The following is a 17,139-nucleotide window of genomic DNA, read 5'->3' as shown; positions in this document are numbered from 1 at the left end:
TATATTTGCATTGGAGGCAGTTCAGAGAATGTTCACTAGGTTAATTCCGGAGATGAAGGTGTTGTCTTATGAAGAAAGGTTAAACAGGTTGGGCCCATACACATTGCAGTTTAGAATAATGAGAGGTGATCTTACTAAAATATATAGGCCTAGAAATTCGGTATAGCCCCGTTTGGGGCGTTAGATCTGGTGAAGCGCTAAGAGTACCACCAGCTGCGACTTAGCGCCACATGGCGCGATATTGTGTCGTTGCGCCCCTGATGGTGTTTGTGGCGGTAAATCAGGCGCTGCACGCGACTCTTAAGGCACTAACGTGGAGGCGCTACCCAATATCGCTGCGGCGGGGCGCAGCGCAGGTGCTTTCAATAATCACTTTCCCTGAGACACACTGGCGCCGGCCAGCTCTTAAAGAGGCAGGTCAATTGGCATCACCAGACACACTCACTGCCTTGTAGGCCTTCAAAGCGGTGGGAGCCTACCTGTGGCGCACCAGCCTAGCAAGAAATGGAAAGGGTGAGGCAGAGGGCGGAAAGCCTCACTGATGGGGCATTGGATGCTTTGGTTGGTGAAGTGGAATCAAGGCCTAGGAAGATTGTCGGAATGTGATTTATGTTTTGGACAGTCTCCCGGGTGTGAGAGCCATTTATGTGCTAAAGTATTAGTTTTGCTTTCTGTTGCCATAGCTTTCTCATGTTTGAAGGAACCACATTTTGTGTAATGAAACACTTTCTTCATTTACAATGGCCATGCCTGCTATTTACATGCATCTTGCCCTTCACAGGCATGGGGGTATCAGACCGGCTGCAGATCTGGCTGAAGCAGCTGCTACAGCTCAGTCTCCACCTCCTTTCTAAATCGCAGCCTTCTGACACACTGCTCCTCCAGCATTTTCATGCAGGAAAACTGCTGTCGGAAAACCCTGCCAGCGTAATGTCTGCTGTGGCGACGTCTGTTGGCCCTCCTCCGTCTAGCCATGCCCGCCCCCCTCTCCCAGCATCTCAGTGCCCTTTCCAGATGATTCAGCAGCAGGACGTTCCCCTCCAATGCAGGACCCATAATAAGTGCCCACAGGAAGGTTCCCCGTTGTCAAAGCACACCAACAGCAAGGCGATGGTCAGAAGGCTGTTGTTCCTCTGCCAGCGTGGACACAGTGGTCAAATGGCTCTGTGTGCAGGTCAGCAACTCTTTGTAGCTCTCGAGGAAGCTGTGCACCAGAAATGTGTGCCGTTTTTAAACCACACCAGTCCCCTTTAAATAACGCTCCTCCAGCCCGAAAGTGACTTGGTAAGGCCCAGGAAAACTGTCACTAATAGCGCCAGACGCTACGGAGGGGGGCGCCACTGAATTTCCCGTCTGGAGCGCCGAAAAGGCGTTGCACACTCAGATGACATCATAATTAGCCTGCGCCCATGAGCGGGCGCTAAGCGTTAGCGCCGGCGCTAAATGCATACTCAATATGGGGCGAGGCGCTAAACGCCTTGTGCCCCACCGGAATAAGAACATAAGAACATGAGAAATAGGAGCAGGAGTAGCCCAATCGGCCCCTTGAGCCTGCTCCACCATTCAATAAGATCATGGCTGATCTGATCCTAACCTCAAATCTTCTATCACTCTGCATCCACCCGAACCCATGTGATCTCCCGGGAGAGGCAGAAAACCAGATAAAGACCCAATGGCCAATTTGGGAGAAAAAAATCTGGGAAATTCCTCTCCGACCCATCCAGGCGATCGAAATTCTTCCAGGAGATCACTCTGTCCCTATATTTTCTACAGTACTTTCCTTCTGTAAAGGCGATCTCCACCCCAGCCAGGAACAGGAATAAAACCATCTCCTGAAATCTAACACAGAATTAGAACACAGTAGGAGCAGAAGCAGGCTATACGGCCCTTGGGCCCACTCCACTACCCATAGGGCCATGAACATTCCTAACCTAGACTCATGTCCAATTTCCTGCCCGCTCCCCGTAACCCTTAATTCCCTTTACTTCGAGGAAACTATCTATTTCTGTTTTAAATTTATTTAATGATGTAGCTTCCACAGCTTTCTGGGGCAGCAAATTCCACAAACCCACCACCCTCTGAGTGAAGATGTTTCTCCTCATCTCAGTTTTGAAAGAGCAGCCCCTTATTTTAAGATTATGCCCCCTAGTTCTAGTTTCACCCATCATTGGGAACATCCTCACCGCATCCACCCGATCAAGCCCCTTCACAATCTTATATGTTTCAATAAGATGGCCTCTCATTCTACTGAACTCCAATGAGTAGAGTCCCAATCTACTCAACCTCTCCTCATATGACCACCCCCTCATCCCCGGGATTAACCGAGTGAACCTTCTTTGTACTGACTCGAGAGCAAGTATGTGTAAGGACCGGAACTCGGTGGACCCAACTGCAGTAAGGCAAACTGAGACGAAGGTTAGGTTGTAAAACAAAGGTAGACTTTACTTGACATAAACAAAATAACAACAGCACAGAATACAAGCCAGCAGGCCAGCAAGAGGTATCACCAGGCAGTGCAACTCAAGACTGAGCAATGAACATAAAGTGAACACCATTTAAATAGTAGGCATCTAACAATGCACAGGTGAATACAATAATGAATAAAGAAGGACACAATTAAGAGAGTTCATGTAGCCCCCTGGTGGCGAGGCGAGGCAGAATCTGGGTCATTCCTTACAGGACCCCCCCCCTAGGAACGGCCCCTGACGTTCCCCCAGAATGTCCATGGTGACGACGAAAAAAACTCCGTACTAAATCGCGAACCAGGATGTCCCGGTCCGGGACCCAAGAGCGTTCCTCCGGACCATATCCCTCCCAGTCCACCAGGAACTGGAGGCCCCCGCGAACCCGGCGAGAGTCCATCAGGCGACGGACCATGTAAGCAGGCTGGCCGTCGATGATGCGGGGAGCAGGAGGAGGCCTCGTGGCGGGTGCTAGGGAACTGCTGGCCACTGGCCGAAGCCGGGAGACATCTAAGTTAGGATGAATCCGAATGGAGCGGGGCAGCTGGAGACGGTAGGACTCCGGGTTGACGTTCCTCAACACCATGGAGGGACCGATGAAACGGGGCACCAGCTTGCGGGACTCCACTCGCAGCGGGAGATCCTGCGTAGAAAGCCAGGCCCTCTGACCAGGAAGGAATGAAGGAGCCGGTCTGCGCCGCTTGTTGGCCTGGATCTGCCATTGTCGAGAAGCTCGTTGTAAGGCCAGCCGCGCTCTCCTCCAGGTCCGCCGACAACGCTGGACAAACTTCTCCATGGACGGAACCCCCACCTCGAGCTCCTGCTCTTGGAGCAGTGGAGGCTGAAGACCGAACTGGCACTCGAACGGCGATAGTCCTGTGGGGGAGCAGCGCAACGTGTTGTGCGCGTACTCAGCCCAGATGATGTGACGACTCCAGGTCGCAGGGTTAGCGGACACGAGACACCTCAGGGTCGTCTCCAGGTCTTGGTTGATCCGTTCTGTTTGACCGTTCGACTCAGGGTGGAAACCCGAGGAAAGACTGACAGTAGCTCCAATGAGCTTGTAGAAGGCACTCCAAAACTGGGAGGCGAATTGTGGACCACGGTCAGAAACGATGTCAAGGGGTAAACCGAACAACCTGAAAACATGCTGGACCATGAGCTCGGCTGTCTCTTGGGCTGAGGGAAGCTTGGGCAAGGGCAGAAAACGACAGGCTTTGGAGAAGCGATCTACGATGACCAGAATGACAGTGTTGCCTTGAGATGGTGGAAGGCCTGTGATGAAATCCACCTAGAGGTGTGACCAGGGGCGAGTGGGAATGGGGAGAGGATGCAGCAAACCCTGGGGGCGAGATCGAGGGTTCTTGTTTCGTGCACAAATGGCACAAGCTGCCATGAACGCCTTTACGTCCTTCTCCATGGTGGGCCACCAGAACCTTCCGCGAAGAAACTCCAGTGTCCTGGATGCGCCTGGATGACCGGTGAGCCGTGACGAATGCCCCCCTGCAGGAATTGTGAGCGAGTCGTGTTGGGGACAAAAAGGCGACCGGGTGGGCCGTTGCCAGGGTCTGCCTCCCTCTGTTGCGCCTCTCTGACCAGCGTCTCGATCCCCCAGCAAACCAGTGCTACAATTCGAGAAGTAGAAATAATAGGTTCTGGTTGTCTCTCCCGCTCGGGTGGATCAAATTGCCTGGAGAGAGCATCAGGCTTGAGATTCTTGGAACCTGGACGATATGACAGGACGAAGTCAAAACGATTTAAAAACAGTGCCCAGCGAGCTTGACGAGAGTTAAGTCGTTTGGCCTCCTGGATATAGGCCAGATTCTTATGGTCAGTCCAGACAATGAACGGGTGTTTAGACCCCTCCAAACAATGTCTCCACTCCTCCAGTGCCAACTTAACTGCAAGTAATTCCCTGTTCCCAATATCGTAGTTTCGTTCAGCGGAAGTGAGTCGGCGAGAGAAAAAGGCTCAAGGGTGCAATTTGTTGTCGTTAGACCGTTGGGATAATACGGCGCCCACTCCAATATCTGAAGCATCCACCTCGACAATGAAGGGGAGTGAGGGATCCGGAATCACGAGGACAGGAGCAGACGTGAAGCGCCGCTTGAGATCCTCGAAAGCCTGCGCAGCCTCAGCAGACCAACTGAACCGGGTAGAGGCGGTCTTGGTGAGGGTGTTAAGAGGGGCAGCAATGGTGCCGAAGTTTCTGATGAATCTCCGATAGAAGTTAGCAAACCCCAAGAAACGTTGCACCTGTTTGAGAGAGGTGGGTGGTGGCCAATCTCGGACAGCTTGGGTCTTGCCAGGGTCCATTTGGATGTTGCCGCTGGAGATGAACAAGTCCAGAAATGAAACCGTGGAAAGGTGAAATTCACACTTCTCCACCTTGACAAACAAGAGGTTGTTAAACAAAAGTTGCAGGACTTGTCTTACATGCTGGACATGATCGTGAAGAGTTTTGGAGAAAATGAGAATGTCATCCAGGTAGACAAAAACAAAGCGATTCAGCATGTCTCAGAGAACGTCGTTGATGAGCGCCTGGAACACAGCAGGAGCGTTGGTCAATCCAAAAGGCAGAACCAGGTACTCGTAGTGCCCAGTAGGTGTGTTGAACGCCGTCTTCCACTCGTCCCCTTCGCGGACGCGGATGAGGTTGTAGGCATTGCGGAGGTCCAATTTTGTGAAGACCGTGGCTCCCTGAAGTAGCTCGAAGGCCGTCGACATGAGTGGAAGAGGATAACGGTTCTTTATCGTAATCCGGTTAAGGCCATGGTAGTCGATGCAGGGACGGAGACCTCCATCTTTCTTACTCACGAAGAAAAAAACGGCACCAGCATGAGAGGTGGACGGACGGATGAAGCCAGCGGCGAAGGCGTCACGGATGTACTCATCCATCGCGGCGGTCTCAGGAGCAGATAGGGAAAAGATCCTACCCCTAGGTGGGCATGTCCCAGGCAGGAGGTCAACGGCACAGTCATATGGCCTATGAGGGGGAAGTGATGTGGCTCGAGCCTTACTGAAGACCTCCTTTAGATTCTCATACTCAGGTGGCACTCGGGACAATTCAGAGCGTGATGGGGACTCCTGGGGCTGGGAAGGAGACTTGGCACGAAGACAGGTAGTATGGCAGGCGGAGCCCCATTCCGTAAGCCGGCCGGTGGCCCAATCCAAGCGAGGATTATGGCAGGCCAACCAAGGATAACCCAGAATTAATGGAAACTGGGAAGAGTGGATAAGGGAGAATTGGATGGTCTCGAAATGTTGTCCTTCCACGTCCAAACACAGGGGGGCAGTATGATGGTGAATGGTTCCAGAGCCCAGGGGTCTTCCATCCAGGGCAACAACAGTGAGGGGGTGATCAGGATGGGTCAGGGGAATCTTGAGCTGTTTAGCTAACGCCAGATCTATGAAGTTACCATCAGACCCCGAATCCACCAGGGCCTTAAGATCATGTTGTTGATTGCCCCAGAAAAGGGAGGATGCCAGCAAAACCCTAGAAACAGTGGTGTCGGAAGGGATGGTTACGCTCGTCTCAGGTCCCTCCGTCCTGGACGAGCCCTGGCTGTTCCCACCAACTCTGGACAGGAAGAGCGAAAGTGGCCAGTTTCCCCACAATAGAGGCAAGATCCCTCTCTCATTCGGCAATCACGTTCGGGCTGCGAGAGGCGGGTTACTCCCACCGGCATGGGCTCCTCTGGATCGGTCAAAGATGGACTCGGGATGGCGCAAAGGTTCTCAGATGGCTTAAAAGCAGGAAAGGCTCTGGTCTCTGGAAGCGGGGTGCAAAAGGAGTGGCGTTCTCTTCGCCTCTCACGGAGACGATTATCCACAAGAATGGAGATATCAAAGAGAGACTCCAAATCACTCACCGGATCTCTGGATGCCAGTTTGTCCTTGATCTCATCCGTGAGACCGTGGCAAAAAGTAGCGATGAGCGCCTCCGAATCCCATTGGCTCTCTGCAGCGAGAGTGCGAAACTCAATTGCGTAGTCCACAACGCTACGAACCCCCTGGCGAAGCCGAAGCAGTTTGTTAGATGCCTCTCTCCCACTGACAGGGTGATCAAAAACCCTTCTCATTTCTTCCGAGAAAAGTTGGTAGTTTGAACATGCCAGAGTTTGCTGTTCCCAGACGGCCGTAGCCCAGGTAAGTGCCTTGACGGTGAGTAGCGAAATGATGTAGGCCACTCGGGAACAGTCACTGGGAAATAATGAACCCTGCAGTTGGAAAGCCAGGGAACACTGAGTTAGGAAACCTCGACATTCTCCTGGATTACCATCGTAGCGCTCGGGTGCAGGTAATCGGGGTTCTTTCAGAGGGAAAGGCGCAACCGTAGAAGCGGGTAACGGTGCTGGAGCAGCTTGGATCACCTGATTCTGGTTCTGGCTCCGATGGAAAGCAATGACGAGGGCCTCCAGCTGATTCTGGCTTCGGGAGAATGCCGTGGCGAGGCACCACAGTTCGCTCAAGATCAGTTGTAGTTGTTCAGAAATTTGTCTTAGCCATTGGTCCTTCTCTGCTGGGTCCATGTTTTGGCTCAGTCTTGCTGTAAGGACCGGAACTTGGTGGACCCAACTGCAGTAAGGCAAACTGAGACGAAGGTTAGGTTGTAAAACAAAGGTAGACTTTACTTGACAGAAACAAAATAACAACAGCACAGAATACAAGCCAGCAGGCCAGCAAGAGGTATCACCAGGCAGTGCAACTCAAGACTGAGCAATGAACATAAAGTGAACACCACTTAAATAGTAGGCATCTAACAATGCACAGGTGAATACAATAATGAATAAAGAAGGACACATTTATGAGAGTTCATGGAGCCCCCTGGTGGCGAGGCGAGGCAGAATCTGGGTCATTCCTTACAGTATGTCTTTTCTTAAGTATGGACACCAAAACTGTATGCAGTATTCCAGGTGCGGTCTCACCAATATCTTGTACAACTGCAGCAATACATCCCTGTTTTTATATTCCATCCCCCTAGCAATAAAAGCCAACATTCCATTGGCCTTCTTGATCACTTGCTGCACCTGCATACTAATGTTTTGAGTTTCGTGCTCCAGGACCCCCAGATCCCTTTGTACGACAGTACATTCAAGTTTCTTGCCATTAAGATAATAACTTGCACTATGATTTTTCCTGCCAAAGTGCATAACCTCACACTTTCCAGAATTTGGCTATCGCCCCAGTTATTGCCCTCTTTAGGCGCTAATTCCTGGTGCATCCAACCCAATTTCTAGGCGCTAGTCCTGGCGATGTGCAAAGTTTGGCGCCAGGCGCAATTTAGCGCCACCTAGTGCGATATTGGGTCATTGCGCCCCTGAAGTTGATTGTGGCGCTAAATCAAGCGCTGCACGAGGCTCCTAAGGTGCTAACCCGGCGGCGCAACCCAAATTTGCGGCGATGGTGCGCAGTGCAGGTGCTGTCAATAATCACTTTCCCCCAGACACAGTGGCGCCGGACAGCTATTAAGGGGGCGGCTCAATTTGCCACTGGCACAGAGGATAGCCCTTGTTCCCAAGAAGCCAGCCTCCTGTGTGAGTCAGGGCCTCAAAAAGGTCTGCTGCCGAAGTCTGGCGCAGGATGAAGGCGTCATGGCTGCTGCCTGGGAACTGCGCGTTCACTGCGAGGATCAGCTGCCAGTGGTCACAGAGCAGCTGCACATTCAAGGAATGGAACCCCTTGCGGCTGCGGAACTCCTCCGAATTGAATGCAGGTGCCCGCAAAGCCATGTGCGTGCAGTCAATGGCACCCTGCACCATGGAGAAGTCTGCTATTGCAGCGAAGCCCTCTGCACGCTCCCACTGCTTGTCCGGTGTCATTTTGAAGGAGATGTAATGCCGCCTCCTTTTAAACAGGGCATCAGTCACTTGACGGATGTAGCAATGCACCACAAACTCCGAGATGCTGGCTATGCCCACAAATGCAGCCTGAAAAGCGCTGCTCGCGTAGAAGTTCAAGGCAACAGTCATCTTCACAGCGACCGACAGAGATGTCCTGCACCTTATCTGAGGCTGCAGTTCTGCCTCAAGCAGGTCGCACAGCACATTCACAACCTCCTTTCTAAATCGCAACCTTCTGAAACACTGCTCTTCCAACATGTTCATGTAGGAAAACTGCTGTCGGAAAACACTGCCAGCGTAAAATCTGGTGTGGCGACGTCTGTTGGCCCTCCTCCGTCTGGCCATGCCTGCCCCTCTCTCCCTGCGTCTCTGTGCCCTTTCCAGATGATTCAGCAGCAGGACGCTCCCCTCCAATGCAGCCCCCATAATAAGTGCGCACAGGAAGTTTTCCCGTTGTAAATGCACACCAACAGCAAGGTGATGGTCAGAAGGCTGAAGTTCCTCTGCCTGCGCAGACTCAGTGGTGAAAAGGCTCTCTGTGTGCAGCTCAGCAACTCTCTGTTGCTCTCGAAGAAGTTGTGCTCCAAAAATGGCTGCCGCTTTTAAACCACACCAGTCCACTTTAAATAACGCACCCCCAGGCTGAGAGCGACTGGGTAAGGCTCCAGGTAAGCTGTCACTGTAAGCGCCAGGCCCTATGGAGTGGAGCACCACTGAATTTCTGGTCTGGGGTGCCCAAAAGGCGTTGCACACTCAAATGACGCTATAATCTGCCTGTGCCCGTGAGTGGGCGCTAAGATTTAGCACCGGCGCTAAATGGATACTCAATATGGGGCGAGGCACTAAGCTCCTTGCGCCCAGCCGGAACTTGGCTAGCGCCCCATTTTTGGCCTCTTTAGGCATTAATCCTCGTGTGGGAATCTCGAACTTGGGTGCGTCTCTTCAGGATAAGGGGGTCACCCATTTAAATTTCATTTGACAAATGTCTGCCTATTTCTCTAGTCTGCCTAGTCCTTCCAATGCGCACTACCCTCCAGTGTGAAGAATAACCATTCACCACTACTCTTTGCTTTCTGTTCCTTAATCAATTTTGTATCCATGCAGCCTGTTCCCAAGTTTATCCTCAATTTTTCTAAACAGTCTATTATGTGGTATTTTATCCATTGCTTCATGGAAGTCCATATACACAACATCAACCGCACTACCCTCATCAACCTTTACCGTGTCTTCATCAAATACCTCAATGAACTTAGTGAAACACGGCTTGGCTTTAAAAAATCCCTGCTGTCTTTCATTTATTGACCCATATTTTCCCAAATGCCAATGCGTTTTGTCACTGATTAATGTCTCTAAATCTCACCCACCACTAACGTTAGGCTACATGGACTGCAATTACTATGTTTATCTGTCTCCCCTTTTTGAAACATGTGTGTAACAATTGCAATCCTCCAATGCTTTAGCACCACTCCCATATCCAAGGAAGATTGGAAGCTTGTGGCCAAAGTCTGCACAAGTTTCACCTTTACTTCCCTCAGAAACATAGGATGCATCCTATCTAGACCGGGTGACTTTGCGACTTTGAGCACTGCCAACCTTGTAATTGTCTTCTCTTAATATATTTTATCGAATCCCATTTCTCTACTACCTCCTCCAGCACTGTGACTTTGTCAGCATCCTCTTCTGTAGTGAAAACAAAAGCATGCCCTCTTTTTTAACCCTAACCGGCCAACCCTGCTTTTCACTACCCTTTTACTATCTATATGTTTATAAAATATTTTTGGGTCTGCTTTTATGTTAGCCGCTAATTTATTTTCATAAACTCTCTTTTACCCCCCGTTCTCCTGTCTACTTTTAGTATACTGCTTGATTCTAGATTGAATTATGAAGCTGTCGTTTAGCATAAACTTCGTTCTTTATGTTTCATTTTAATGTTTATATCTCTAGTCATCCAGATGAGCTCGAGCTTTGGATGCTATTTTGTTCTATTTTTGTGAATGGGATCATTGACTGAAATAATCTGTTACACACTCTACTGATGTTTCTCCCTGGGGTTGTAATTTTTACATATGTCAATACACACATACACACAAATACAGTTATGGATTAATCTATCAATCTGTGTCTCCTTGTTTCAATTAGGAAGACGATTGTCCAAACCCGAAATAATTACCCTTATTCTTTCTGACCTGTTGTGAATTTCCAGCAGTTTTGGGGTTTTATTTCACGTTGACTTTGTTTTGTTTGTTGTTATAGTCCAGTTTATTAAAACACCGGAAAGGTAAGAGTATATTACGATTTATTACAGGATACAGCAGGTCACTGGGAATGTTACACTTTGTACTGATCAGCTGGTAAACCTACTGCAGTAAGTGATGGACAGGGTCAGCTTAGCAGACTGGGTGATTTCATTATGCAGCTTCCAGGCATCACCTTTAGAACTGTCAAAATTAAAACCAACAGTGTATTATCCCAGAACATACATTAACTGGCCCGCCTGCTTCACCTGCTGCTGTTCTGCTAGTCTGCACTCCCACACTCCAGGCTGATTACAATGAGAGTTTGAAAATTATTATCTAGTGTTTTATGTGTTTTAATCTCACTCCTGTCTCTACCGACCTGTTTGTAATTGTGTCTGTCTCTCTTTCATCGTCTCTGTCTCTCTGTTGTATAACTGTTAATCTCAGTCTGCTTCTCTCTCATTTTTCAATGTTCTTTTAATTTCTGTCTATCGCTTTCTCATTTCTCTTTTTATGGCAGCCTTTGCTTTCTCTTTCCCTCTCTCTATCTCACTCTGTATCTCTATGCTGCTGCATGTCTTCATAGAATCTTATTGCATAGAAGTCGGCCGTTCGGCCCATGCTGCCTCTGCCGGCCCTGTGAAGAACTCTCCAATTGTCCCACTCCTCGATAGCAAAATACTGCAGATGCTGGAAATCCGAAATAACAGCAGAAAATGCTGGAACAATTCACCAGGTCAGGCAACATCCGTGGAGAGAAATTTGAGTTGATGTTTCGGGTCGAAACCCTTCTTCAAAACTGAAAGAAAATAAAATAGACCGAAGGCAGGGCTGCGATCAGACAAAAGAAGTAAAAGTGACAATAAAAGGTATTTGAAACCAGATGAGATGGTAATAGGCTGAGATTAGGTGTGAAGTGTACTGGCAGGATAAGAGATAGCTGCCAGGTGGTTGAGGGAAACAAAAGGAAAGGGGGGGGAGGAAAGGAAGACCCAAAACAAAGGGGTGGAAAAAATTTTAAGTAAAAAAGTAATAGGGGCCGAGGTAATGACCTGAAATTGTTGAACTCGATATTGGGTCCGGAAGGCTGCCAAGTGCCTAATCGGAAGATGAGGAGCTCTTCCTCGAGTTTACATTGAGCTTCCGTGGAACAATACAAGAGGCCAAGGACGGTGAGGTCCGAGTGGGAATGGAGCGGTGAATTAAAATGACAGGCGACCGGAAGCTCGGGGTCACCCTTACAGACTGAATGGAGGTGTTCCGCAAAGCAGTCACCCAATATGGATTTGGTCTCCCCAATGTAGAGGAGACCACATCGTGAGCAGCGAATACAGTATACTAGACTGCAAGAAGTGCAAGTAAATCGCTGTTTCACCTGAAAGGGGTGTTTGGGGCCCTGGACAGTTGGAAGGGGGGAGGTATAGGGGCCGGTGTTACATCTCCTGCACTTGCACGGGAAGGTGCCAGGCGAAGGGGAAGAGCTGTTTGGGGTGATAGTGGAGTGGACCAGGGTGTCTCGGAGGGAGCGTTCCCTATGGAATGCTTAAGGGGGAGGGGAGGGGAAGATGCGTTTGGAGGTGGGATCATTTTGGAGGCAGCGGAAATCACTACAAGCCCACTGACTCCCAAAGCTACTTGGACTACACTTCCTCCCACCCCGCCTCCTGTAAGGACTCTATTCCATTCCTCCAGTTTATCTGAATTTCTAGCCCTGATAGTTTTGTCAAACGAGATTTCCCTTTCATAAAACCGTGTGGAAGCTGCCTTATCACATTTTAATTTTCCAAGTGCCCTGTTACAACGTCCTTAATACCAGATTCTAGCAATTTCCCTATTATTGATGTCAGGCTAACTGGCCTTAAGATCCTTGTTTTCCGTCTCTCCTTTTGTTACAGTTTGGTTACATTTGCTACCTTCCAATCCTCGAGCATCTTTCTAGAACCTAGGGATTTCTGGAACATCAAAACCAATGCATCAACTAACTCTGCAGCCTCCCATTTTTAAACCCAAGGATATAAGCCTCCAGGTCCAGAAGATTTGTCATCTTTTAGTCCCATTAATTTCTCTATTACCTTTCATTTACTAATATTAATTACTTTAAATACCTCACCCTCGTTAGACCCTTTGTTCCCCACAATTTCCTTTGTGTTTTTGTGTCTTCTACTGTGAAGGCAGAAACAACATATTTGTTTAAAATATCTCTCTTTGTAATTTCCCCTGCGTGTCTGTTTGATTCCTGTATAACTGTCCCTCTGCCTCTCAGTTTATTTCTCCATGTGTCTAAAAATTTAACTCAACTTTCTCTTTCTCACAAATTCCCTCTTTCTCTTAATATGTGTTATACGTTTTTTGTTCTTTAATATATACATGTGCCTTTCCTGTTGATGGTGTTCCCACTTGTATTTTTTTCTAATTCTATTTTTCTCTTTCTATTTTTCTCCAGCTCATCTTTTACCGGTTTCTCTCTCTGCCTTCTCAGTCTTTCTACCCATTAATTTCTCACTCTCTCCCTCCTTTGGTATATTTCGTTTTCTCTCTTTTCTCTCTCTATCAATTTCACCATCAGCAGCTCATACTCTTTTCTTCTTTACATAGTTCGATTGGTCTCTTTCTTTAACTTGTTTTCTCTGCCACTTTACGCTCTGTAATCACTTTCACTTTCTGTTTCTCTAAATTTCCTTTCTGCCTCTCTCTTCGCTTCATAGTCCTGATCTCTGTTTCTCTCTCTGCTTGCGAATCTCACTATCTCTCATTTCCAGTTGCTTCCTGCCTCTATCTGTATGTTCATCTCTCTAAGTAACTCTCTCTCTCTCACTGTCTTTGCCGTCCTCTATCTATCGCTCTATCTATTTATGTCTTTCTGTCTCTCCGTTTATGTGGAGTGCTCCCAATCTGAGCAGGCCCACAGCAGCGACTGTGATTGGTGGGTTTGCCCATTGTGCTGCCGGTGCAGGGCGGGCCATTTACCAGAAGTCCCGCTGAGCTCTTTAGTGCCGCCTTTTAGAGCAACAATTCAGGTGACGTCTGCAGGTCACCTGACCTATTGTCGCCTCAATATGTCAGATCATCAATACAATGTAATATCACATTTAAGATAATGTCTGGGCTCTCTGCTGCTAATGTAAAATTATATTTCTGCCCAATGTGAAATGGGGTAAATGGGGGATGAAATGGGATTGTGTTCCAGTGCTTGAAAGCCTTCAGCTATGATTTAACTAATTTAAGAATTAGATTGAGTGGGTATTTCACTGCATTCCTCAGCTCCTCTCTGAATTTAGTCTGGGTCACAGCGTAAATACACGTGTTGGTGCAGGAACTCAGAAGCTGCAGCATTGTTGCTGTGTGTTCTGTGATATAATGAGGGTCAGTGGTGGTGTAATAAAACCGAATATCTGCAATTCGCGCATAAAGTTTATAGAAAACCAGGACCACCCATAACAATATAAAACTGCCAGATAAACTGAAGAGTAAAACGATGGATTTCCTTCGATTCTCCATCTCTGGGTCCTTGTGATTCTCTCCATCGCTGCGGCCCCGCAGTCGCCTGCGGACTCTACTGGCCGCTAAAATACGTCTGACTGTCAGAGCATTGAGCAGCAAAATCAGAAAGAACGGGACACAAGGGGTTAAAATCAGGTGAAACAACTCATAGACTCCCCATAATGGGGAAGTAAAGAAGCTCAGTTTAGGGTTACAACCCCAGGGAACATCATCAATTATATGCCTAGGTTCATATGTAAAGTACCAGGGGACAGACTCTAAACAGCCCAGCACACTCACTGTTCCGATAACCACAGCCGCCGTTTTCTCGGTGCAATATTTTGTTTTCAGCTGCTCACAACAAATGGCCACAAATCGATCAAAAGTGAAAGCGACTGTGAGCCACACAGAAGCCACCGTGGACGCAGAAATCAGGAGGTAAATGAGACTACACACGGAAGTAATGTGCAGGAATATATCTGGGAAATAGATCTGACCAATCCAACTCAATATGGGATCAGAGATGACGACCAGGAGATCGGCCGCGGCCATTCCCACCAGGTAGCGAGTGATACATTTGGTGAGACCGCACTTTCCTCGGGACAGGATCACAATCGCCACCAGGTTAACTGTAAGAGAGAGAAAAGGGAAGCGGATAAATTACTGATCAGACCTGGAGCCAAAGCAGCAGTTTGACGGGCTCTGGGTGAACATTCCAGCTTTATTGCTGCATCGAGCGGTGGATACCGGTTCATTGACCTGGGCAGCGCTTTCGGGCAGTGAAATGTTTTTAAACATGATTATCGATAATACATTGGGAAATCGATGCAGAAAGTGAATAAAGTGAGCGCCGGATCCACTGGAAGGGTCGAGTCAAGGGTACAGTGCTGGTGGGGAAGGGAGAAGGGATTTTACAGATCCGGAATCCAAAGTGTTAAATCCGGTTTTTGGGCTCCTGACTGAAAGCCTGGAAGGTGCGGGGACAGAGGGAGGTGCTGCTGATCTGTTGCTATTGATTAACAGAGCCGACAGGGGCTGGCACATTACGGTAAAGGCCGAGAGCCGCTGAGTTGCAGGCTTCGGATCGGATTGAAAGAGGCAGCTGGAGGGCGAGCCAGTGAGTGAGAGTGGGAGGGAGACAAGGAAAAGGACATGTGGGAGTTGGAGGGGAGTCAGGGGCTGAAGGTTTAGGAAAGCGGATAATCTGAAACAATGGAAGAGGAGAGAGAAGATTCACTGCCAGGGGAGGGGAGGATGGGATTCGCAGGGAGAGTGCAGCAGAGTGTTAGAGGAAATCTAATATATAGATCGAAGTAACACAACTCAATTCATACATTCTCCCATTAATATATGTGATTAATGATGTCACACACTAACTCATTGGAGACATAATGTGTTCTATAAATTTACTTAGCATATTCAATTAAAATGACACTAAAAATGTAATAATTTAACCAGCCTCGCTTTTAGTTAATTATGATCAAGCCGAGTTTTTAAAATGGAGTATCCTCATGACGATCAACAAATGCCTGATTCGATTTTTCAATACCATTCAATTATATTTTCATTTATACAGTTAATAAGCTTGAGCACAATAGCAAAATAGTACGAATGCGGGAAATCTGAAACAGCAACAGAAATGCTGGAAACACTCAGTTCTGATGACCTGTTATCGACCTGAAATGTTAACTCTGCATCTCTCTCTACGATGCTGCCTGAACTGCTGTGTGTTTCCAGAATAAGTTTCAGCTGTTCATTCCGATTAATTATTCACACTGCTGTCGCTGTCTCTCTCCCTTCATTCTACCCGGCGTTTTCCTTCTAAGTCTGTTTGTTGATTGCTCCACTCTATCTCCCTGCAATATCTCTGCTGTCTCTCTCAATGCCGCTTTTCAAATCCGAATCAATGCTACATCTTGCGCCTGAATTCTGTTCAACATTCCCATGTTCAATGATCTTATTCTCTGAGTCAGTTTGTTCAATGTTGTAGACTCCGTGAATAGTTTAATATTTCTGCAGATCACCGAAGTCTCCACTTGTTCGCCTTCACCTCATCTGTAATGCCTGCAATAAACAGAACCTAATGTCTCTTCCAGATAGACCCGGCAATAATTGATGCCCCTTCTCCTGTAATTATAATGTACAACATTAGATGGCGCGATTGTTGAATTAACAAAACGCCAACACCACCACTGCTCCTTATAATCTCCATGATCAATAGAAGTGCTCCTGCTTCCAACAGATACATTGCAAACTGACACAGCATAACCCCAAAACATTTAATTTTACAATGATGTCCAACGACAGTCAGTGAATCCATCCGCATTGAAGCAGCGAAGGAGATGTTAAAGAGTGAGGAGCAAACTCAGTTCAGTCGCCAGACCTCTGAAACGGCGTCAGATACACACACAGCAAAATAATATTACACAACAGTGAAAGACATTACACACATTGAAATCCCAGTTAAACAGAACCATGTTATTGTGGGGAGGACATTACACCGCCTCCTTGGAACACTGAGACCGTGAGCTGCCTCATTATCAATCACTGGAAACACATTCATGAAAAAAATATTTCAGGACAGATTACTTCCACATCGTGAAACTGTGAACTACTTCTGATGGTCTGATTCCTGCTTTTAGCTCTGTCTCCAATACAGGCAGTGCAGAAAAAAAACCTGGAACACTACCAGGGCTGGGTAAACAAATATCATTATGGATATAACGCAGCTATTACAAGACTTCAGAAAAATTGTACAATCCCTCATTCAACTGATGGAGCAGAACAGATGATCGTGTAACACATGCTTCTAGAAATCAATGGCCAAGTCCAGCAGCACAGTTGCCACAGATTTAACCATAACGAGCTAGGATAACGGCTCACCAGAAACTCCAACGGCTGCAATAACAGGATAGTAAATGTCTTCTATCTGATAGACTACTGGATATCCCATTTCTGTGAGAAGGGGTGACTTTTGTGGGAGTGGAACCCACAGTTCCGGCAGGCACTCTGAGCTGATACTATGCAATGGGCCCTGATTTATACAGGAGATAAGTCTCCACTGACACTTTTATACCCCTGATCATTGCTATTAGTTACAGACACATGAACAAATAC

General features: G+C 47.8%; 1 protein-coding gene across 1 annotated transcript in view; it reads right to left on the bottom strand.

Moving 5' to 3' along the window:
- Window positions 1-13,746: 13,746 nt before the first annotated feature.
- LOC147087221 (putative G protein-coupled receptor 139) overlaps window positions 13,747-17,139 on the bottom strand; it is a 58,926-nt gene continuing 55,533 nt past the window's right edge. Inside the window, exon 3 of the mRNA XM_085978120.1 lies at window positions 13,747-14,651. Within this exon, the coding sequence (XP_085834246.1) occupies window positions 13,747-14,651 (905 nt within the window). The remainder of the gene's footprint in view (window positions 14,652-17,139) is intronic.

Source organism: Somniosus microcephalus, unplaced genomic scaffold, assembly GCF_052327205.1.
Source record: "Somniosus microcephalus isolate GS21.2 unplaced genomic scaffold, FLI_Smic_1.0 unresolved_chr6, whole genome shotgun sequence".
NCBI lineage: Eukaryota > Metazoa > Chordata > Chondrichthyes > Squaliformes > Somniosidae > Somniosus > Somniosus microcephalus.
This window is presented reverse-complemented; position numbering and strand designations above follow the sequence as displayed.